This window comes from Ascaphus truei, chromosome 4 (genome assembly GCF_040206685.1).
Source record: "Ascaphus truei isolate aAscTru1 chromosome 4, aAscTru1.hap1, whole genome shotgun sequence".
NCBI classification, from domain to species: Eukaryota; Metazoa; Chordata; class Amphibia; order Anura; family Ascaphidae; genus Ascaphus; species Ascaphus truei.
This window is the reverse complement of record NC_134486.1, coordinates 372,691,232-372,717,186: the sequence shown is the minus strand read 5'-3', so window position 1 is coordinate 372,717,186 and position 25,955 is coordinate 372,691,232. Positions and strand designations below refer to the sequence as shown.

At 38.4% G+C, this 25,955-nt stretch overlaps 1 protein-coding gene across 6 annotated transcripts; it reads left to right on the top strand.

Annotated features, from left to right (window-relative positions):
* The first annotated feature begins 577 nt into the window (after positions 1 to 577).
* Positions 578 to 25,606, top strand: RAD51AP2 (RAD51 associated protein 2). Of its 6 annotated transcripts, none has more exons than XM_075598405.1 (5): positions 578 to 824; positions 3,408 to 3,444; positions 10,157 to 13,628; positions 18,043 to 18,126; positions 23,418 to 25,606. In XM_075598405.1, exons 3-5 carry the CDS (start codon positions 10,337 to 10,339, stop codon positions 23,534 to 23,536), a joined length of 3,495 nt encoding a protein of 1,164 aa, XP_075454520.1. In that variant the 5' UTR covers positions 578 to 824; positions 3,408 to 3,444; positions 10,157 to 10,336; the 3' UTR covers positions 23,537 to 25,606. The 6 variants fall into 6 exon arrangements, with proteins under 6 accessions (XP_075454520.1, XP_075454519.1, XP_075454518.1 ...); XM_075598404.1 differs by having other exon boundaries at positions 578 to 843; XM_075598403.1 differs by having other exon boundaries at positions 578 to 1,800.
* The last annotated feature ends 349 nt before the right edge of the window (positions 25,607 to 25,955 follow it).

Here is a 25,955-nt window from a genome sequence, read left to right as displayed (position 1 = left end):
GAGCTGGGTATGAGGAGGGGAGTCAGTGTGCAGAATAATGTGCAGAGCTGGTTATGAGGAGGGGAGACAGTGTGCAGAACAATGTGCAGAGCTGGGTATGAGGAGGGGAGGCAGTGTGCACAATAATGTGCAGAGCTCGGTATGAGGAGGGGAGACAGTGTGCAGAATAATGTGCAGAGCTGGGTATGAGGAGGGGAGTCAGTGTGCAGAATAATGTGCAGAGCTGGGTATGAGGAGGGGAGTCAGTGTGCAGAATAATGTGCAGAGCTGGGTATGAGGAGGGAGACAGTGTGCAGAATAATGTGCAGAGCTGGGTATGAGGAGGGAGACAGTGTGCAGAATAATGTGCAGAGCTGGGTATGAGGAGGGAGACAGTGTGCAGAATAATGTGCAGAGCTGGGTATGAGGAGGGAGACAGTGTGCAGAATAATGTGCAGAGCTGGGTATGAGGAGGAGAGATAGTGCGCAGAATAATGTGCAGAGCTGTAGAAATGCACAGCTTTATATACAGTACAGTTCCCATGTCACACTGTACAACTTCTTGTCAATAAAGTTTGTTCAAAGCGTGTTCCTGTGAATGAGGAGAGAGAGAGTCAGTGTGAGGAGAAGCAGTCAGTGTGAGGAGAGAGTCAGTGTGAGGAGAAGCAGTCAGTGTGAGGAGAAGCAATCAGTGTGAGGAGAGAGTCAGTGTGAGGAGAAGCAGTCAGTGTGAGGAGAAGCAATCAGTGTGAGGAGAGAGTCAGTGTGTGAGGAGAACGAGAGAGTCAGTGTGAGGAGAAGCAGTCAGTGTGAGGAGAGAGTCAGTGTGAGGAGAAGCAGTCAGTGTGAGGAGAAGCAATCAGTGTGAGGAGAGAGTCAGTGTGAGGAGAGACAGAGACCGTGTGAGTGAGGAGAGATAGTCAGAGGAGAGATAGACAGTCAGTGTGAGGACAAACAAAGACAGTCGGTGTGAAAGGAGACCGTCGGTGTGAGGGGACAGATACAGTGTGAGGGGACAGATACAGTGTGAGGGGAGAGACAATCAGTGTGAGTGGACAGATATTGTGAGGGGGTGACAGTCCGTGTTAGGGGAGGCAGAGACAGTCCGTGTGAGGCAGGGGAGAGACAGTCAGTGTGAGGGAGGGGAGAGACAGTCAGTGTGAGGAGAGGCAGAGACAGTCAGTGTGAGGAGAGGGAGAGACAGTAAGTGTGAGGGAGGGGAGAGACAGTCAGTGTGAGAGAGGGGAGAGACAGCCGGTGTGAGGGAGGGGAGAGACAGTCAGTGTGAGGAGAGGCAGAGACAGTCCGTGTGAGGGAGGGGAGAGACAGTCAGTGTGAGGGAGGGGAGAGACAGTCAGTGTGAGGAGAGGCAGAGACAGTCAGTGTGAGGAGAGGGAGAGACAGTAAGTGTGAGGGAGGGGAGAGACAGTCAGTGTGAGAGAGGGGAGGGACAGTCAGTGTGAGGAGAGGGAGAGACAGTCAGTGTGAGGGGAGAGTCCGTGTGAGGGGAGAGACAGACAGTGTGAGGGGAAAGACTGTCAGTGTGAGGACACAGTCAGTGTGAGGAGAGACAGTCAGTGTGAGGAGAGGGAGAGACAGTCAGTGTGAGAGAGGGGAGGGACAGTCAGTGTGAGGAGAGGGAGAGACAGTCAGTGTGAGGGGAGAGTCCGTGTGAGGGGAGAGACAGACAGTGTGAGGGGAAAGACCGTCAGTGTGAGGACAGACAGTCAGTGTGAGGAGAGACTGTCAGTGTGAGGACAGACAGTCAGTTTGAGGAGAGACAGTCCGTTTGAGGAAAGACAGTCAGTGTGAGGAGAGACAGTAAGTGTGAGGAGAGACCGTCAGTGTGAAGGGAGAGGTGTCTATGGGCTGGAATCACTGTATGTGAGGAAAGAACACTTGCAGGATCCAGACATTTAATTCCCCCCTCCCCCTCCTCAGTTTTTACATGATAACTCCTGCTTTACTATAAGGTAATCTAACGAATCACTTAACCCCTTTAGTGCCAGAGGGACACATTGCAAAGCAATGTAGTGTTTCCTCAGAATATTTGTTTGGCAGAAATATATGAATCGATGTTGTGAGGATTGCTGTCCTACTTAGCACTATGCTGTACTGTACGTTGGAAATTTAACACCTTCTCTACCACTATACAATTATATAGATGTAGGAAGTCATCCCACAAAAAGGCAGAAAAGAAACGTATTAATACTTAACAAATATAATTGGCTTATTTTTAAAGACTCAATCACCCTAAAGTGACTCGTGAAAAAAAATGTTTTCATTTCCACGTGGTCCTGTTAAATTAATGTTTATCAGGTAATTAGTTGATGGTGTTTAATGATGGTTTCCTAGTTGCTTTACAAAGAAAAAATAACTAAATAAAGAATTGGGAATGGACACATTTCTAGGAGCACAAACAGTCTTTTGAAAGAGATTAGATACAGATTGTAATAACACCCCAAAGTATATGTTTACCATGGAAAGTAAAAAACAAAACAAAATGTAAAACCTGCATTTGCATTACACAAGCTCCAACAACTCATAACCTGTATTAATTACTCATACCACTGCCATTAGTTCACTTAGGTCAGGGGTGGCCAACTCCAGTCCTCAAGGGCCAACAACAGGTCAGGTTTTAAGGATATCCCTGCTTCAGCACAGGTGGCTTAATCAGTAGCTCAGTCGTTGGTTGTACTGCACCAATAGGTGCAGTGGGTCCTTGTTTTGGAAATGTTCCTGTAGTCCTGATTCCAAATAGCACCGAGAAAACAATGCTGCTTTTGTTTTATACATGTTTCTCTCACTGCTTCAGCTTAAATAACTGTAAATTAGAAACATTAATTGCTAGGATTTCACCTCAGAGGTATCAGTATAAAATACTGTAGAACTGTAAACTCATGCACATAACATTATTGCTAGTTATAGATAGCCACATGCTTGTAGATCAGTGATTTTAAATCAGGGGTTTGGGAAACCCTAAGGTAGAACACTACAGTACACTTCTAATTTTCCAACGAACCACTCCAAAGTGGTTGAAGATCCCTGCGCTTGGATATCACTTTCCTTGGTCAAGTGTGTTGCAAGAAATAATAAGAGGAATAACAATAAATAAATAAAAAATTAAGTTAAAATATAAAATGGGATTTGAAATAAAAACAAACCGGAAAATAATAATCACATAGTTCTGGCATACAAAAGCGTAGATTAACCCTGTTGCTTCCGGAAGACTTGTAGCACTGTGTTCTGGAATCGTGACCCACTTGACTGCTTGTGGTCGCAAATTCTTAATCACAGCCAAGCCCCAAGTGACGAGAATGGAAGTAGAGATGCTCTCCACTTTCTTTAAGATAGCTGATGGAGCGGTGAATGTGATCTCCCCATGGCAACGATTTTCCTGTTTTAATTAGCATTTTTGTTTATTTTAGATGCAAGAGGATCATTTTTCACACATTTTGTGACACGGTAAGTGCAATGCTTGATTACTAATGAATATTGAACACAAAAAGTGAATATTTTATTTCTATTTTTTTAAAAGGAACACTTAATTACCTAGATCTAATTAGTATTAAGACAACATTTGTAGGTATCCTGTCCTGATATTTTGTCTTAAGGATTGAACTCGGGGAGTCCTAAATTAGAGTTTGTTTTTACATACAAGTTTTTTTTAATTTTTTTTAATAGAAAGGGTTTGTTACAAATTAATTTTAAATACTATATAAAAGGGAGTAAAACGCCTTCTAATAAGCACTCCCTGTTCCTCTGTATTTTAATAATTCATAGACCTAGAGTCATCAGACTTCGTTATGCCAATAAAGGTGTTATTATATGCAAATAATTGCATTATTTTTAAGGTGGAAGTCATCAACTTACTACTGCATTTATTTTCGGTGGCCGAAAAAAATATTGGGACCGGTGTCAAAATGAGTAAATACCGCAAATGTAATCATTTTGGTTCCAGTCATCAAGTCAATGCCAGAAAGTACCGCAATTTTTAATCACCTACTCCAGGTTGGTGTTAGCCCTATCTTGCCTATATATATATATATATATATATATATATATATATGTATATGTATATGTATATGTACACATACACATGTTGCCTGTGTATATAATGGCCATTATATATATATATATATATATATATATATATATATATGCAAATATAGCTGTATGCTCATCTGCATGTCTTAGGCAGGTCTGCAACCCCGCCTTTCCCCATTATCACCCAGCATACAGCACTTCCACTGCAGCAAGGGATTCTGGGAAATGACATGCAAATGAGCACACAGTGTCACTTTTTGCCTCAATAACCATTTTTAACATGGTTCCCTATAGGCTTAAGCTTGCTGCATGGTCACAGCTTTGAGCACAGCCAGGGTTAAGGTGCATACCCAGAAAACCACCCACAGACAGCTGTTTCGACCTTGATGGGTCTCATCAGTGTGGGGTTGATTTTACTGGGATGCAAGAGAGGCTTATGGGATAGGCCAAACCATAATACTGAGTTAAGTTATGGTGAGTAAAAAAAGTGACAAAAACCCTCCACAGGAAAGCAAATATGCAAATATAGCTGTATGCTCATCTGCATGTCTTAGGCAGGTCTGCAACCCCGCCTTTCCCCATTATCAAAGCTGTGACCATGCAGCAAGCTTAAGCCTATAGGGAACCATGTTAAAAATGGTTATTGAGGCAAAAAGTGACACTGTGTGCTCATTTGCATGTCATTTCCCAGAATCCCTTGCTGCAGTGGAAGTGCTGTATGCTGGGTGATAATGGGGAAAGGCGGGGTTGCAGACCTGCCTAAGACATGCAGATGAGCATACAGCTATATTTGCATATTTGCTTTCCTGTGGAGGGTTTTTGTCACTTTTTTTACTCACCATAACTTAACTCAGTATATATATATATATATATATATATATATATATATATATAATGGCCATTATATACACAGGCAACATGGAATAGTTGTTCAAACATTACATATAACACATTTAACTAGATATTAACCCCTTAGTTGCCCAAGTGATCAGCTAGTCAAGGGTTTTCATGGCCAGCTTACCACTAATGGCTACTATGTGGTTAATATTTAAGTCAAACTACACAATCTACCCCCTTGACTACCTAAGTGTCTCACTAACCATTAAGGTAAACAAGGGGCTTACCTCTTTCACCACCCCCTGGGGTTCTAACCACCCTTCTCAGGGCAACTACCCCCAACACACACCCTACCTATTCTCACCCCCCAATAAACCACCCCCCCTAGCGTAATGGCAATAGCCCTATTAGCCAAATGTGGCTAATAGGGCTTTTGGCCACTCTAAGTACAAAAAAATGTACATACAAAATAAATTAACATTATAAATACAATATATCAAATCCTGATATCCCTTCATGTGGCAAGATGAGAATGTGCGAGGTGGAGTTAACACCTTCATTGCCTTGCAGTTAATACCGGTAAGGTAAAAGGTAATGACGGGGTTAACCCCTCCTGTTACCACCCGGTAGGCCTAAACAGCCATCCCTTGGGCTACTACCCCCTTCACCTAATATCTCTACCTCGAATAAACAAAAATAAGCACAACAACCGTACTACCCACCTCCTCTACCCCCAACAACCCCCCCCCCACCCACCAACAAATGCAGTACAGTAATGGGCAAAATCAGACATTAGCCAGCAAGCATAAATAAAGTAAATAACACTATCTACTTACCCCTGCCATCATGAAGGGCATCCTCGTCACCATACTCCAGGTCTATGTCCTTTGTTGGCAGCAAGAGTACAAGAAAAAAATACAATCTAATGGCCCCTAACTCCTTAATCACCTTAGCGATTAATAACCATTTTACTAATTATGGGGTTAACCCAACCTCACCCACTACCCACCTGGGAAATCTAACCAGCACCACCCAACCTGGGACCACTATACCCACCCTCTACCCATTGATTGGCACAGTGGTACATCATACCCATATAATATGGGCATGATAAGCCACTATAGCAGTCAATGGACAACCTATTAAAACAATCAAGCACAACAAATAAAGAAATAAACAAGCACCTAAACAACACAACAATAATAGAACTAAAAAGCCTCAATCACACATCAATAAAATTATTCTAACACCAAAACCGCTAAAGAATAAAAATTATATTATACCAAAATAATAGAATACAAGTAAAGAAACAACTAACCAACAAAACAAATCAAGAAATAAAACCACTAGCCAATCCTAAAATGTACTAAAAACAAGCCATCCAAATTCCAAACAATTTAATCAAAACAATAAACAGAAATAGAAAAAAATAACAATCAGTTAAAAAACAAGCATGTGCCAAAAAATGCATTGCATGTCACTGTATTTATCTGGCACAGATTAATACATTAGCAGTCAATGGGCAATGAAAAACATGAAAATAAATAAATACAATAAAAAACCCTGATAAAAGACAATTACATACAGTACATTCAATATTTATCTTACCCTTAAAAGTCTTCACCCTCCAATCCCGGTGTATCAGAAAGCTCTCGATCCGCGACGTCATCCACTGCAATCCGACTCCATTCTCCTTGAAGAACAGCATCAGATTAAAAAAAAATCTTCTTTCTTCCATCTTTTTTCTCCTTCTATCTTCATCTGTCATTCTTTTCTTCTTTTCTTTAATCTTCTATCTTCTTTTTTTGTAATCCAATAGAGCCCCATGGTAAATCCAGCAACGGAAGTTGCCTCAACGTCTTTTTGAGCTAAAATGAGACAGAAAGGCCTTATATAGGGCCTCTGACGTCACATTTTAGGGTCATATGATACAGCTCCAATCTGATTGCACGCAGTATCATGTGACCGGCTTTTTTTTGGAGTTGCGTTAAACTCAGAAAAAATAATGTCTGTTACTATTTTAGGTAATCTAATGTTAATGGCCCTGATTTAATGGATCTTAATTCATCTGGCCTATGCCTACTTCATGGTCATTAAAAAACAAGTTTAAAGCAGTGGGATTTAGTACTGAATCTTAAGGCACTTCACCTGCAACTTTAGCCCAGTCTGAAAAGGTTCTATTTGTTACAACTCTGCTGGCTATCCTTCAACCAGTTTTTAATCCAAACCCACACATTTGAATCAATACCAATTTCCTTTATTTTGTACACCAATATCTTGTGTGGCACATACTGTAATCAACAGCCGTTGGAAATCTTAGTAGACCACATCACTTGCATTGCCTTGGTTAGTTTGTCATGATTTACCCATGATAATTCCACGCTGACGAGAATACTTTAGTTATCCAAAATGTACTTTAGTTATCAAAGTAGCTAACTCCTATTGTCTAATCGGTTTCCAATTACAGGGCCTTAGGAACTTTTATAACTTTTTAGGATTGACCATACTTTCCATTGCAATCCTTTTTGCATTTTCAGTTTTGTTTCTAATCTGATTACCTTTTTGCATTTTTTTTTACATTCATTATACATTTGAACTTATGCCTGTGTTCCTTCTGATTTCAACCATCTAAGGGGGTTACTCATGAAGGTCTGTTACATGTTAATGCACCTGCGGTCTAGGATATGTGGTTGCGGCAGTTGTGCCGTGACCAAATGACCGCTGGCGCTTCGCCCGTTTCTAATCCCGCTGCTGGGAACTGTTGCCGCCGGCCGCTTCACCCATAAGGTAAGTTCCTATGTTTAACCCTTACCCTACAATCCACTACCCTAAGCCCTTACCCTAAAACCCACTACCCTAAGCCCTTACCCTAAAACCCACTACCCTAAGTCCTTACCCTAAAACCCACTACCCTAAGCCCTTACCCTAAAACCTACTACCCTAAGCCCTTACCCTAAAACCCACTACCCTAAGCCCTTGCCCTAAAAACCTTTAAATGAACCCCCTACCTAACCACTAAAACCCCTTAAACTAACCCCCTACCCTAACCTCTGAAAACCCTTAAATTAACCTCCTTTTCTAATCAGTAGTAAAACTTACCTTAGAAGCACCTGGCGGCAGAGGTACCAGCAGCGTATCAGCTGCGGTGGAGGGTCCATCTGTGGCCCTAAAGCCTGCGGTCATATGGTTGCGCCGAAACGGCCGTGACCAAATATCCAATTCCGTTAATTCCCATTCAAGTCAATGGCTGTTAACACCCATTCAGGAATGTTAACCTCAAATTGATCTCAGTGAATATGCCCCTATATGCTTTCCTCTATCTTTCAATTTCTTCCCCTACATGTCTATTTAGCTATATTGGTTTGGAGTAGTTTATTTTATGTTTATTACCCAAGGTTTTATTTTGTCAGCAAAAACGTAATCTCAATATATATATTGTGTAGTCTTCCTGAGTCTTTGTTAATGCCACATACTGTAATACTGTTTTTGATAGATTATTTGCCTTTTATAGTTGGTTTGGCTATTGTAATTGTCCTTTAGCACACCCCAAAATTGTTTGCCTTAGCTGTACTACTAAACTGCAGTCAATGTGCTGATACTTAAAATCACCTATAATTAAAACACAACCTACAGTACAGCAGTCTTGCTGCCATTTGCAAAAGTAATTTGGCTTCCTCAGTCAGATTTAGCAAATCACACCAACATTTTTTTGTACTATTGCCTCCACAGTAATTTTCAATCCACATTGTCTTTACATTTTCAATAATCACTTCCCTTATAAATCTGGTTTTACATACAGTATAAACATACTCCACCGTCTCCTATTTGCCCAATCCCTCCGAAAAAGTGGCCAACTCCGTGAATTAACTGCCCAGTCATGAGTTTTGGCACAAAGTTTCAGTGATGCCTATCATATCATATTGCTCTTTTCTGGCTATTGTTTCAAGATCCTCCATTTTATCTTCTTGCATTAGCAAGCATGGACTTAAGGTTGTTGTCAGTCTGTTTAACATGTTATTCTCATATTGGAAAAACAAATAAAACATGTTTCAAATTAACATAGAGAGTATTGTTGGACTTCCTTTCTCCTGCTGCATCTTTTCTTTACTCTAATATCTTATATGGAGGGGACGCAGTCCTGATGAGCAGCTTCAGTGCTGCTCTCCCTGTATCACCTGTGACCACAACAGGCAGGCAGGGAATTGAAGGCAGGCAGGGAATGGAATACAGACAGGGAATAGAATAGAAGGCAGACAGGCAGGGAATAGAAGACAGACAAGGAATGGAAGGCAGGCAGGCAGGAAATTGAAGGCAGGCAGGAAATTGAAGGCAGGCAGGGAATAGAAGGTAGACAAGGAATGGGAGGGAGGCAGGCAGACATGCAGAGAATAGAAGGCAGGGAATGGAAGACAATGGAATATAAGGGAGAAGGGAAATGCAGTGGAGCATCAGAGTAGGTTACAGTACTACTACTTCTCACTGCTACCCTTAGGCTGGGGCCATGGTGCCTTCGGGGGCTGCCCGGGGGCTGAGGCGTGCAGAGGCTGTGGGAAAGCGGGTGCTTTCCCTGGCCATACTGGACGGCCCGTGGGGGACCTTCCTAGGGGCGTCACAGAGCTGGTTCACCCTCATTGGGCGGACAGCTCACGTGACCTGTCTGTCGCGCTCAGAAATCAGTTTAACTGATTTCTCACACAACGCGCGCCACCTCCTGCTTCCGCGCGGATGCGCCCGCACGCTGCATGGACGCGAACACTGCCTTAAGGTAGTCTGTTCGCTCAGCGTGCGAACACCTCCACACGGTCTGCAGTATCATGACCCCAGCCTTAGACAACACCTTATAACATATCTCTTCATGTAAAAAAATGTACTGGTTCTTCCAATGGACTACTAAAAATTTCAATTTTATTTTTAAAAGCTTCCAGAAACATTTTTAAATATAGAATTATAGTTATATTGGGTCAGTAAGTAAATTCACAAGAGTTATTTTATGGTACTGATCTGATCCACCTGGAATTTGATTACTGGTTTACTGGGTTACCTTACATAAAATATACAAAGCTTCCTTAAAGGAAGGGTTTTATTATTATTTAGTTTCCTACAGTATATTGGTTAATTACATTGGTGTGCAAATTGTATGCTGGTCCAAATAAGGTATCTAAATAAAGTATCTGAAAAGTCCTGATATAGTTAAAATCAATATACCTAACAAATTGTGTGGCATACCTTTGTAAGTTAGTATAAAAACAAAGGATTTATAAGAGAAATATAATTATTACCATTTTAATTTCAGCTATTTGGAGTGAAATAACAGTATATACCTGAATCAGGATGGAACAGCATGTGTTCAACTATTTTCAGAAACATTGTTTGAAGAGCAAAATATAAGTATCAGTGCAAAAATAGATAGAACAAAATACTTGGCAGATTTAGTTATTCATCCTTTGGAATTCAGAAAAAATAATCAGAAAATATGAACCAAACTTCTAATATAAAGTATATGTATTCAAATGTCAACATGGAAAGTCCACCAAAAGAAGAATTTAGGAGGGTTACAATAGAGAATAATTTTGACATGCAGTGCATGTTTGGTTTAAAATATCAAGATAATAAAGAAAAGCTTTCTTGTAATTTAGCAAATTACATGTATAGAAGACAGCTCCCAAGCACAGAAGTGAACCACATATGGCATGTACAAAATAAGTGCATAGAGACATCACAGTCTCACCAACTACAGCTGGGCACATATAGAGAAATTCCAGCAGAAGCAAGTGGTGCAGAAACTACAAATGAAATTCTATCCAGTATGATAAATAACGATTTGACCCATGATGAAATGCATAATGCTTCAAAAACCAGCTTCAATGTAAAAATGGATTTAAAAAAGCAATACTCTGATTGTAAAGATCTGAAATGTTTTCAGCGTTTTGACCAAAACATACATTTTACTTCACTCTCTAATTTGACAGAAGTATCCCTTGAAAATTGGTCTCTCTCTTCGCTTGACCTTATTGGGAAAAATGATCACACACCAACTTACGTTGGTATAAGTTATGTAAAGGATGGAGTACCTTTGGCTAATGTAAACACAGTACTCGAACATAGACGTTTTACAAATATTTCAGAACCCCAACAAATTAATGACACACAACTTACTCAAGAGGGAAAAGGAATTAAATATTCAAATAAATGCACTGAGAGTTCAGCCAGTGCATATTTAGGATTTAACAATCCTCACTCATACAATACACCGAAAGATTGTGGAATAAATCAGAGCTACTGCAATTATAATGAAATGCGAAATTCAAGGAATTTTAAGAGAAAGCTACCGATAAGCATGCCAGAAAGCGGAGAGCAGAGAGCAAAAATTCCTCGTAATATTTATACATTCAAACATATTAATAAAGTGCAAACAAATGAAGACCGTACACCAAGCAGCAATTATTGTTTGTCTGATTTTATGAAGTCAAAAAACAAAATACCACAAACATCTATGTCTGAGATATGCCAGATTGTGGATGAAAGCAGTTTAACAAAATACTTTTGGAAATCCAGCACTGAAATAAACATTGGCTCAAAAAATGTGATACTACCCACAGTAAGGTCGCCTAAAGTTCAGCAAGGATTTTTAGGACAATTTCATAACAACACACCACACTATGAAATGCGTTACTTTACAGGTGCAGCAGTAAGTAACCAGGATTCAACATTAAAAGACTCGACGTTGGTACAAAGTTTACTCCATGACATATCAGGGATTTTCATTAATACTGCAATTCCTCCGAATGATAGTGCTCTGCGTTATACAGTTCCATGTAGTGGTTTACAAACAGAAGAATATAGAATTACAAACTGCCCAAATATAAGACTGTGTTACAGAAGCAATGCAGATATAAATACGATTCTGCAGTTTGATCTGTCGTTGCAGCATCTTATAACAAGTTCAAATATTCTTCTTAGCAATATGAACTGTATACCACAAAATGAACCGACACAAAAACAAAAACTTATATGTTCTTCAACTGATGAGAAAAACAACCTTCAGGATAAAAGTAACATTTCAGCAAATGTATTAACGCATTTTATAAAATCTAATGATTTGCAAAAATCTGAGCTAATGTTACCTTATGATATGAAAACTTACCGTTTTTATGGCAACAACAATGAGTCATTTCTATCAACGGAAAAAGCCTTTTCAACACTGTTCAATTACGCTAGACAGCCAGAAGAACAACATTTTGTCTTTAACACCTTGTTTTTAATAGTTGCAGCCTCATTACATGGAGCTACTAAAAATTACTTTTCATTTTTTCCGAAGAATAGCTTGCAAACTACTTGCGAAATAGAAACAGATTACGCATCTCACAATGACTCATTCATTAATTTAGGAATGGAAGTTGAAGAAATGGAAGAGGACAATTTATCTCGCTCAGAAAACATAAACAAAAGCAACAAAAGTGCTTGTGTGAGATATAATACTGCAGTTCAGAATCAGACTTTGCATCTTTCTTCGCATTGTCAAAAAAAAGGCAACAGAGAACATTTTGAAAAAGATACCTTTAGGAATACATTAGGTACCCGTGGGTTGCAGTTGTGTCCAAACCATGTCCCATTTATAGACACCTTTGGAAAAATCTCTTTAGCTCCAATTTTGGTGGAATCACAAAATGATAATCTCCTATCTACCTATCATGAAAATATTTCTTCAATTTTAAAGAACAGTGCCACACTTGATAACGCAGCTGTATTTACAAGTATATCCACAGTACACCAGGTACAATGGGCAAATAAAAAACAACTGGTTAACAATGAAAATATATTTGATACATCATCTACAGATCATAAAACTGATCACATACAAGTCCCAATTGTGACTATAAATGTAGAAACTGAACTTCAGCGTTTTTCAGAAGGTGATGTTTGTGGCACCTTTTTATGCAAGCAGACCTTAAGTGATATCCAGAAAGGTGAACAAAGCAGTGCCCAAAATAATGCACTGGTGACTGCTGATCACTTGACTGAAGAAATGTTGCATTTTGACAGGAAACATAAGTCTAATAATACTGCTGGACTGTTACTTTCAAACGAAAGTATGGATTGTAGTGATCACAATGTACAGGAAAATAGAAACCTTTTATTTTCACCTAAAGATATGAAGACAAATAATGTATGTTCAGATCATTCTGTACGTATGGCTATGAAAAGAGAAAGTGTACATTCAAAAGAATCTGATGTTGGGGATACATTTGCTTGTGAAAAATGGGAAGTTCAAAATATTTCATCCAACAGTATATTGTCAGACACAACATCGCTAGTTATGAGGATTAGTAACTCTTCAACATTTAATCCAAAGAAAGATTATATTCAAGAAAATACCAGAGGTTCTGGATTTCTCTCTTCAATAATTCCAGAAAACAATGTGACATTTGAAATGAAGTCTCAATTTGACTTGGTACTAGAAGAGCTGTCAATGTTCCATGCAATTAGTGAAACACAAGAGGAACATTCTTGCAAGACAGAAACTGTCAAGGGACTAAATAATATGTGTGATACTTTTGGCGATTTATCTAACGACATTATCGGGGATTCACAGCATATTGTCACTCCGGTTAATGATAATACAGAATGTAAAATTATATCAAAAAAAGACCAAAGTGTAAATGATATTAAAATTCTACCACAAGGCAGAGGACAGGAAGTGCCCCAGGAATATCAGCCTATGAGTTCAGTTGAAGATGAATCACTTTATTTTCCTGTGAAAGAAGGTAAGCCAATTATATTATATAGTTTTTTATTTAGTATATACTGTACAAATACTGCTTGGTACAAAGTGTTAATGTTTATTGGTATTCAAGAAATGTTGTATAAGGCTTTCCTTAGAGTGTTCCATGAGCTAAATATACTTTAGATATCTTGAACTCCATTCATACATTCACAGATTAATCATTCATAATTATAAAGAAGGACATGTATCAACACAGCTGTTTGTGATACTGTACAGGGAATTTTACATTGTTAAGCTTTTGGAACTATTCTCCCTTCATCATGACCAAAATAATGAGGTTAAAATGAATATTCCTATCTTTGGAATGGAAAATACATGCAAGAAAAAAAGATAAAAGGAATTTATCATCCATGGATCCTGACCTTGCTCATGTGGTGACACAATACAATGCAAGAACAGGACAGGGTAATGGAACCCAGTGTGATATCATTTTTGCAGGACAGAGAGTTGTAACAATTACTTTACAGTAAGGATTCAAATAGTGAACATGGCAAAACATTTGATCAAATTATGATTTATAATGTCAATTATTTTGAAACAGGATAAACAATGGCTTTCCATTTCTTTCATATTACTGCTCAGTGGTACAGTATAACATTTTTTGTTTTAGAACTTTTGACGGTATATATCATGTCCTTTGAAATGCTGGGGCACTATTAAATAATAAAGATAGCTGATGCACATCTGGTTATATCAAGAGATCAGGCTCATTTGTTGGGACTGCAGTCTGGTTTTTCCTGTTTGGATTAATATTGATCAGACACCTTCAAAGGGACAGTTTTGAATGATCAACATTCGAATTATTTCCCATAAATGTTAAATACATACTTTTATACATCATAGTCCATGTTTACTAAGAAATCCAGTGCTGGAAGACTCCTTACAACACAGTGACTTGAATTCCAGCACCAGAATGTTTCTTCTGGCAGAAGATTGCTAAGTAAATATGACCCCCATATATCATAAGGTAGATACACTTTTTTAATTCAAAGCTACAAAGGTGTATTGGTTAAAGTGAACACTGTTATACATATAGTATGAGGAGGAGGTCAAATATCGGCAAAGGAAATGTACAAAGTGAAATTTACTGGTTGCATAAGTCTTCAGCCTCTTAAGTCAGTTCTTGGTAGGAGGATCTTTTGCAGCAAAGGTACATATATTTTATTGGTAATATGCATATAGTAAACTGAACATGTTATGGTAGGAGGATTTAGCAAATATTGTGTATCTACTTTCATATGGCAAATGTCGGAGAGTATAGTGCAGTTCAGTATGATCATGTGAGGGATCACAAAATGAAGTTAATGGGAATTTCCGATAATCTAATATTATTGTAAGTGAAATTCATAATCTTAATTAAAAAAAAAAAAATACAGATTGTTTGTTATTTATGTCACCCAACTTTCTATAATTGCTCTTTTTGCCCTTTAACAGTCTTTATCTTTCTCAGTTACAGCAAGCTGTTTTTTCCCAACCAGTCTGGTTATACATATGTCTCCTGTCTGCCACTGAAAAATTTGCAATCATGCTCAATCTTTTGTTGACTATTTATTTTTATTTTTGCTATGTCTTTCAATCATCAAACACTATCTTCTCTGGAACATCAATATCACATTCATTGTTCCTTTCTTCTTCTCACTTCTATTAACTATTTCCCAATTGTGTACTTCTGTTTTTATCACACATTACAATATCTTTATTATTTCTATTCCTTATGTTACCTGGGTTTTTTTTTGGCAAACTCTTTGAAGTGACTTTATGCTGTGTCTAATACTTCATCTTCAATCTTTATAATTTTCAGCACTTTTAATTCCCTATTTAATAACTAGTGCCACGTACACCATATTCAGGGCTGGTTGTGTATCTTATTTTCAGCTATTCCAGATTTAATGTGTTTCATTTCACTCTTGAGTTCCTGCACCTCTGTTCCCCCACCTCCGTTTCATATTATTTTAGTTGACTTGTCAGTGTAATATTTCTATTTAAACTACACTCTCTTAAATTGTATCTGAATTGTGCTTTCTACAAAGCAAATATATACACTTAATCTGTAATACTGTATATATGTTAAAGGAGCAATACTTCACTGGTAAGTATCACTGAATTTAAGGGGGTTACCAGATCTTAAAATAGGGGAGTTTGGCTCAGGTTCCTATCATGTAAAAAAATGAGGGTTAAAAAACAAAAAACGATTAGGAGAATCTTTCCTTTAAATGATTTTGGCTTCATCAAACATGGCAAAAATACAGTACATTCAAGGATGTATGTGTTTTGAGTTGGTTGTATTAATTTGACATACTATTACATGTGATTGTGATTTCATTACATAGTATAACGTTCTAGTAGCGTATTAGCCCCGGGGAAAATTCGATTTGTTGAAGGTTGTCATACCTTTTAGGGGACCAACATTACAGTTGTTCGTAGATGAAAATATTGTATAGTGTACAGAACTTTTAAAACAACATGGGTTTCTACTTCAAGTAACTTGAAGAAGAAACCCATGCAATTTAATAATAAACACAATGGTGAACCATATAGACCAGAGACATTAACTCTGAATTTCCAATGTTTTGTTATGTTTGAAAGAGATATATTAGGATGCTTTATCGTAGTTGTGTATAATAATGGCTTTTAATATTATACAAAGCGAGAAAACTTAGACTAAGCCATTGGATTTCTGAGAGCACTATGTTTTAATTTTTTTTTTGTACTTTTTATAGCTTTAGATGGTGGTGCTTTTTTATTTACTTATTTTTTTGTTATTGTTGAGGAGCACCCACCCTTATACCAGGTGCATTATGCTTCACGAAGAAACCTTAGTATGTATCTGAATTGCGAATTCTACAAGCAAGGAAATACACACCTGAGATACCTCTTAAAATCTGCAATTTTGTTTACTTTAAATGTATTTAAAGGATTTACCTTTGCATATTTTCCAGGTATCTTAGGCGTTTCCAGGTATCTCACCATGTACAGCATAGGTTAAATAAATGGGCCTTCTCCTAATGTAGTGCTATTTCCTTGTGTTAACCATAATGGAGCTTAGCGAGTATGAGAGTAGCTCATTACATGGCTTTTGAAATAAGTCATTCAAAATAACACCAAGCTTTTCACAGGTTTAAAACCTGATTTATGTCAGGTTATTTGCTTTGGTGAATATTGTGTTATGAATAACACGTGTGAGGTTTGTTTAATGTCACATTAAATAAGCTTATGATGTCTAGTATTTCTACTGTAGCCCACTATTTTGTACGGTGCAACTATAAAATAATATTCAGCATTATAAGGAAATAAGGAATATGAATATGCAATAATCTAAAACACCTGATAAGAAAGAGGAACTCCAAAAACAATGTTCTCCGCAAAAGATTAATATCTGTAGTGATATCTTTCTGCATAAGAAGTGGCATCTCCTACCCTGTAACAGGGGAGTTATCCCTGTTCAGGTAATGTGCCTCTAATCCAGCAGTGTGGTGGTTAACTGCTGGTAGTCAATTAACAAACACCACCTGCCTGATTAGATGGCTTAGAAAAGCCTGTCTTTTGAGACAGGAAGAGAGACTCCTTAGCTCACACCTGAGCTGAACTTGGAGACACTTGTCTTGAGCCCTGCCAGAAGAAACCGCAGAGCTGCTTTCAAGACACAGGGGAAACTTATAAACCTGAATGCTGACAAACCCTGAAGAAAAGGTAGCAACCAGGGACAGAGAAGATTTTCCCTCCAAACCACAAGGAACAGATAAGACTTTTATTTACAAGACTTTTTATATCTGTTCATTTCATGCTATATGTTTGGGGCTGGGAGACATGCTTATCTAAGGGAGTTTTGAACTTCATAGTATTTCACTAGAAATACTCCCAAGTGAATAGAAGCTTTGTTTACCCCTTGTTTGGATGGTTTCCTGATGTTAAGGAAAAGGCGCAATAAAAGGCTTATTTAATTTCACTATAATCAGTCTCCGTTGCATACCTCTGTGAGCGTCTGCCTACATACCCCTAAAATGCAAAACATACTGTATACTGTACTATCATATAATCTTAATGTACGGAGTAATTTTGACAGTGTCTATCCTTCTTTAATGTCTAAAACCTAATTTCACTGAATGTTTTTTAATTTTTTTTATTACATGATATATATCTTCCTTTTTTTGCATCATATGTTATGCTAATAAGAGACATTTACACATTTTGGTAGATATTTTTTTAGAATGTGTAATACAGTCTATCTATCTATCTATCTATCTATCTATCTATCTATCTATCTATCTATCTATCTAGAGAGATATTATAGTTGAAAATATTTACTCTACCTTTTTGTTGGTAAAATATTTTATATGAATAAATAAATATTATGCAATACAAGGTAATTGTGTATTTTAACTATCTCCTGGTAGATGTTACAAAGCCTTTTAAATGGACACCTGCCTTTTTGTCAAGTGATGATACTCAAGGAAGTAAAAAATTGCATATTGAGAAAGGTAAGTGTAAGAGATGTGTGCAGAGGTATGCAAATGGCGACCGTTTTATGGTGACATTAACATAGGGCTTTATTGCCTGTTCCTTTAAACAATGTAAAGACAAAACATAAAAGAAAAACCTACTCCACTTTGGAGAATAACTAGACTTTACTGTATATGCCCTATCTAGCTGTGACTGGCTGGTTAAGTCAGTTCCCAGTCCCAAAAACATATATAATTTTTCTTAGGGAGAAAATGTATAAGAAAGTCTTATCTGGTTCTCCAGTTGCATGCTTTTGCAGTCAAACGGCTCCCAGGAATAACAGTCTCATCTTTCTTCTGTCAGCATAGTTGTATGCTCAGGAACAACTCTGGTCAATCCTCCTTCTCCTTATGTGAGCCCACATGTGAGCTAAGGAATCTCTGCTGTGTCTCACATGAGGCTTTTTACAGAGTTCTCATTAGTCCAGGTGGAGACTAGTTAATTGAGTGGCTGCAATTAACTATCTCTCTGCTGGATTCTCAGAGCTCTGAGGCTGTTTTATTTAAACAGGGATATGTCCCTGTTACAGTAACACTACAGTAAATACAGTACCTAAGCTTCATCACATTGTCACTTTGCTTAGTAACAAGTGGTTTTATTTTAAAAAAAATGGCTTCAGGGTCATCAATAGATGGGTGCAACATCATTTGCCAATAGCAAGCTGCTGTAGTGATAAACAGCAACCATATTGTTCTCCAGGACACACATTCTTGTCCAGAAGTTTTAAAACTCAAATATCTTAGGTACTGGTAGTTTCCTGGTGTATGAAGTACCACATCCTGGGTACCTATATGGTGTATGTTTACAGGGCCTAGTAAATGTTTGCGAACCCATTAGGATTTTCACATATTTGACATATTTGAAACCTAAAATGTTATTAGATCCTAATAATACAGCTACAGATGCAGCTGCCGATATTCAACCACATCTCGGGAAAAACTGCGAGATTCTCATCCTAAACCCTGTGAGTCCACAGCAGACTTAATGGCCCATCGGATTCACACAGCGGGGGTCCCTGCGTTTGAATGGGACTCACGCTGTGTGAATCCTACGGGTTCTACCTGTCTGTAAGAGACGCACAGTATGAGATAAACTAAATCAGTCACTCTACCTGCACGCCTCTAACAGGCAATCACAGGGCTTTTATTTTAATAATACAGCATTGTAGCAGGGGGTGTCTGGAGCTGAACCACATTGATTTCAGGTCCGGGGACCCCCTGCTTCCGGAGTTACAGGCCCCGCTATGGGGTGCCGGTATCCCAGCGCCATGTTTAAATTTTCCCGCGTCACGGCCCACATGATCAGGGGATTTAAACCAAGCAGAGGGATACCGGCACCCCATAACAGGGCCCTTAACTCAGGAAACAGGGGGTCCCTGGAACTGAAATCAATGTGGTTCAGCTCCAGAGACCCCCTGCTACAATACTGTATTATTAAAATTAAAGCAGCTTCATTACCTTAGTGGCTAACCACTAGGGCAATGAAGGGGATAAGCAAGATTACCTGGTTTATTGGGGGCAGAGGGAGTGAGTGAAGGAGGTAATTGCCCCAAGGTGGTTGGTTAGGCTAACCGGGAAGGTTGCGGGAGTTGTAAACCCCTTCATTACCTTAGCTTTAGTAACCGCTATGGTAATGAAAGGGTTAACCCCATCCACTACCCACCCAACAGGCCTAACCACCCACCCTCTGGCAATTACCCCCTTCACTCAATCCCTCTACCCCCAATAAACATTACAATACAAACATCAGTAAAATACATAGACCCCCCGCTCCTCCCCCAAACACAAACAGTAATGGGCAGAATCCCTATTATCCATATCTGGATAATAGCTCATTTGCTCATTACAAAAATAAAACAACCAAAACATTAACCTACCAGCATATAGTAAATGAAAGTTCTACTTACCTCGTACAGGATGAAGGCCGTCCTCATCCTCCTCATTTAACTCTTCTTCATTGGGAACCAATAAAAGCAATAACTACTGGCCACTAACCCCTTAATCACCTTAGCGTTTATTAACCACTATGGTAATTAAGGGGATAACCCCCCCTCCCGCTTCCCACCCAGGAGACCTAACCACCCTCCCCAGTGCACCTACCCCCACCTCCTCTACCCACTATGCCAGTCAATATGCAGCCTGCCTGCAAATACAAAATACAACCACCAAATTTAAAAGACATTCAATTTTAAACAAAAAAAAATGCCAATAAACCAATAAATTGGCACACTGGCACACTTAATGGCCAGTATGCCAGTCGATATGGAGCCTGCATGCAAATCCCCAAAACAACCACCAAATTTAAAAGACATTCAATTTTAAACAACAGATATAACAGTTGTTAACGCTCCTATTTTTCACACAATATTGGGTACCACTGGTGCAATGTTTAATGCAATTTACTGTAGATATAGTTAAATAATTAGAGCCTCTGGCAGCAAAGCGTGCAATTTCATAGAAATGCACTATGTTTCACATTGCGACACATTAACAGGAGTTGTATTGTTTGATACGGCTGCAACTCAAAACAGAATTTAATGAACTTTGTAGAATCCACTCTTGCAGGTTAAGTAGACTCTAGTCATGTAATTTGTGTAGTTTACCACTCATTATTGTCTATTGTATTATATATTTTCCACTGTTTTGTATGCTTCCACATCCTGGAAAAAGAGATAGATATCTCATTGTACTCTATCTATCCTCGTGAACTATCTTATACATAAATAAAACAATCCAACTACTTGTCTCACACCTATTACTGTTGCTTACAGTGTACAAGGATTTAGAAGTAAAGGGATTTCAAGCTTTGAGGTTACAGAGGTTTGCATCCTGTAGACATCTATTTTCTTTGGTATCAGCTTGGTATTGTATTGTATTGTATGTCTTTATTTATATAGCGCTAAAAGTATACTCAGCGCTTCACAAAGAATACAGTACAGGGAATTATAATAATACAATAAGTGCAGCAAAATCAGACAATAGGAAGGATTTTTTTTTCCCCTTAATGGGGTTTTTGTTTGCCTTCCACTGGATCAATAAGTATAGATATAGAATAAAGTATCTGTTGTCTAAATTTAGCATAGGTAGAACTTGATGGACGGAAGTCTTTTTTCAACCTCATCTACTATGTAACTATGTAACTATGTAACTACTATGTAACTATGTAAATACCTGCCCCGAAGAGCTTACAATCTAAGATGTTTGATGGGAGACTTACAGAGACAGCAGGTGAGGGAATAAGTGCTGTGTATGGCAGTGCTTGGCCACAATGGGTGGTAGGAGTGGCCGAGTGTGGGATAGTAACCATGAGTGCAGGCTGTTGAGATGCTTAACTTGTGGGGTGAGTTTTAAGCTTAGTGAGTATTAGATCAGAAGGTTAACACCATTTACAGGGGAAGAGATGGCAGGGATGCATGGGTGAGTTCAGGTGTGTACAGTATGTCTGGGTTCAGGCTTAGGGGAGATCCCCAGCAGCAGGAAGGAGGAGATAAGAGGGTGTGAATAGAGGATTTGTGTGGGTGTTTTTTATTGAGGGGTAAATAAGTTGTTGTGAGAGAGGTGTCTAAATAATGGTGCAGTTGAGAGTGGGAAAGTTGGAGAGAACAGAGATGTTCACAAAGGAGTGAGGAAACAGTAAACTGAAAAAGCAGTAGGGAGGGCATTGTGAGATGCAGGAGGAGAGACAGGCCAGGTATTGGAGGATAGGAAGAGTGCAAAAAATCAGAGCATTTAGAAAATCAAGTTCTCACAGCTGCAGAGTTGTTGTTGTGCAGAGTCAAGGTCTTCCTCCAATCTTCACATCCAAATTAATCTTTAAGCTTTAAGCTCTTCTACCAAATAATAGGTGCATATATTAGTGTTGCCCTGGTAAGAAATGGGGCTATAGTTCTATCCTCCTCCTGGTATAATCCTTGGTAAGGGCAGGTTGCCAGGAGTTATCATGGGTTTCCCCCACTTCAAGCACTGCCCTGAGTGGTGGAGCAGTGCCTGCTGAGATCATAAAAGAGCAGTGCATTTCCTATTTAGAGTGTGTGTTCTGTCAGTCTGACAGTAGTGATAGTGAGTTAGGAGGAGAGGAGTGATCAGCTCATGAGTAGAGCTGATCTAGCTACAGTTAGTGAGGTGGAATCAAATACCTCTCACCCTGCTTAGGGTCTGAGGGAAGAGCTAGCCCCACTCTGGATGCTTTTGGTCCAGAGTGGCGGCAGGGACATCACAAGGGAGAACAGTTAGTGGACTGTGCATCAACTGTACCTGTCGGCTGCTGCTGCTGCCCAAGAGAATAAAGAGACTGCTGCTTTTAAAGATAATCCTTGTGTGAGACTGGAATCTCTCATCCCTGTGGGGAATCTCTGTGGTAAGGATTCCACCCCGCATTCCTGGGGCTTACTATTGATGGAGGCGCTGCACCGTTGAACCAGAATGAAGGCATCCACCCCAGTAACCTGTTCCTGTTATCCCCCATGTCATCGCGGGAGACTCAGGCCCTCCTGTTGCCAGCAGGTGTGCACTCCACAGAGACACCTAGCCAGACCCCAGAACACCTTAGGGTACCCGATCTGCGATTAAGGGGGGGGGGGAAGATGGGCTAGATTAGCAAATAGAGGCAAGGGGGAAATGTAATGCATGGGATACTGTAGATGCCCCAAAGAATAATGATTCTAGGGATATACAAGACTAACAAGATACATTATGGCGGAGCTAAAAAAAACTATACTGTAACAGGTTGAGGGGAGCATACTGTAACACCTAATGTGTTGTACAACCCCCTAGCGTTTTGTAACCCGATTAAAAAAATTATTGTACTTCAAAGTCAAAATATGTGGTAATTTCTAATATCAGCGTGAAAAAAAGGGTTCATATTTCTGGATAGTATTTTTTTTTAAAAAGGTCTATATCAATTGACTATACCTTAGTTCATTAATCTGTGTGTGGCAATATAGCAGGAAACAGTTTTGGGTTAAAAATCAAGGTTTTTTTTGTACCTTTTGTACCTTTGCTAGAAAGTACCAATTGGATCAACTTTTGCAATCTGGTTGCAATCTGGTTTACGTTAAAAAGTTATATTCATAAAACAGGTTTGAAGCCCTGTCTGCCAGGTGGGCCTCAGTAGGCCTATCTGACCGTTAAATGGTTAATGTGGCTGGGTGCTTAAACTATGCCAGTTATTCTTGCACATTTTTACATTCAAATAAAATAGGTACAGAATTAATGTCATGTATATTTTTCCTTGGGAAAAAAATAATTAGAGACCTATTTCTTCTCTCCAGAAAAAACTTTCTCACATGGGATTGGAAGAGTGACACCTCTCAAGACATGCACTGGGCCTCTTCGTATCGGCCTGTCTAAAAAAGCAAGGATCAAACAACTTCATCCAAATGTACGATAATATATTCATCAAGGCAGGGATATTAAGATATAACTTTATATGAATAAAAACACCTATGTATCATAGCAAAATGGGTGGAATTGTGAGGCAAAAAACTGCACCAGATGTATCATTGAAAAATATCCCATTAAAACCATTATCATTTTTTCTTTTAGACATCTGGTGAAATTAATTTCCCCCCAAATTGCACTACTTTTTCTTTGATACACGGGCCCTTATTTTGTAAGGTGTGATAAACATAGATGACGTGTTATCTCATGAAAAGCTGTATTGACTTTAATGGGGTTTTTCCTGTGATAGCACATCATCTGCATTGATCACACCTTACAGAATAAGGGCCATAAAGGGATTGTTGTAAAGCTTGCTACATTGAAGAGATAGGACTATCAAACCCTACCTGTAAATAATTCAGTGACCGCTATTTCTTCCTTTTGAAATGTCATCTTGTTTGCTGGCTCTGCAATGAGAATCTTTAAGCAAACTAGACATAATGAGATTATAAAATAAAAAAAAAGAGAAGAAAAAAGCAGCACTTGTTGAATGAATAAATAAATATAAATATATGGGAGAACTTGTTAATTAAAAAAAAAAGAATAGTCAAGCACACCAAACATATAAGGTAGTCAAAAGATAACAAAAAGGGTAATTTACTGACAAAGAAGTCATAACAGCATCCAACGTTTCGGTGCAACAGGCACCTTCATCAGGAGCGTTGGATGCTGTTATGACTTCTTTAAGTCATTAAATTACACTTTTTGTTATCTTTTGACTACCTTATATGTTTGGTGTGCTTGACTATATATTTTTTATGATATTCTAGCCCCCAACCTGAGTTTTTCCTGTCTGAGCACCCATGTGTTGGTTCCTTTTAAATTGTTTAGACCCCATGTAGGGGCATCCCAAGTTGCTGGACCTAATTCTCCTTTTTTGCAGAACTTGTTAATGAAAATAATGATAAGATATTGCAACAATAAATTAGTTAGATAGGCCCTAGTCGAAATAGTATTTTTCCAGATGGTTAGTACATTCCAGTATCGTACCAGTAGTGAATGCAGCTTCTCTCAGGTAGACCTAATCTGGCAAGTAAAAGAATGGTAAAAAGAGCATGTTAATGAACAGAAGAAAGGGAAAGATTGTACTCACAAATACTGATTCAAACTGCATATCTAAGTCATTATACTGTAGTCACCGCAGGTAATGTGAACGATGTTCGAGTGACTCAGACATGTGCTGTATGCTTCAATCATAGTTTACGACTGTGAATTACTACACTATGAAGCACTTTTGCGCTTCTGAACATTCTTTTACTTAAAGGTTACCTTGCCTGATTTGGTCTGTCTGTGAGAAGCTGCATTCACTCCTGGTATGATACTGGAACCTACGTACTGTACCATCTGGATAAAGACTATAATTAGATTTTGTCAGGTAAAATTTTGGAAAACAAAACCTTTATTCTGCATAGTTCTGTTAAGAAAAAAGATGCAACAAATGAATTGTATCGATTCGACTTTTTCTTAAGCACTGTCCTAAAATTGCAGCTTATTGAATGAAGCAAAGTATGCAGCCAACCTAGGTGAATGTTTCCTTTAGTTACGGTATTAATGTATCGCATATCAACACCCAAGATCTCAATATCCACAGTTTAAATACTGTTTGATGACAGAGAGATAAAAACTTGCTTGTAAACCAATGGGAGTGCTGTTTTTCTTCATTTTTTTCATCTTATCTAAACTAGAACCTTTGCCATCTTAAAAACTCACATAAAGAAACATCTGTGTATAATATTATTCTGGTCCATGAAAAGTTGTCATTCTGCAGCAAAATATGTTCAATTTAAGGTTTTATTAACATATTGTAATCCTGCTACTGTTTTAAAAAGGTTAATTTAATAATGTATTGTTATGTTATGTAAAAAAACAAAACTATTGTTACTACAGTATGTTATTTTTAATACTTATTAAAAATATATTTATGCAACATTCTCTTATGTACTGTACGAGAGGTGCACTAATGCATTGTTTGGTCCTGTAATTCCGTGAAACATTGTTAATAAACTAAACTTCCAATAGAGATTTATTCTGTTCTTTCCCACCTATACCGCCCCCTTAACTTTTTTGGTTGGTAAATATAAATAAAACAGATGTGATATACAGTAGATATAGCTACAGTGTGAAATTGTTAATGGGATATTCCAATACCCTTTTGCATGGTCTAGAGTAGTTCGAATCATGGCTCTTTCTAAGCTTTTAATTAAGTAGAGTATCTACAATACCTGACAGGTGTCAAACTACAGTAGGATGACTTTCCCACAATGAATACAATATTTTTTGCTCTTAGACAGAACCATTTATGTTGGCATTCCTCGGTGACACTGAGATGTTTAAATTAGCCTATTTGGGAGTATTCGTTTCAGATTTAA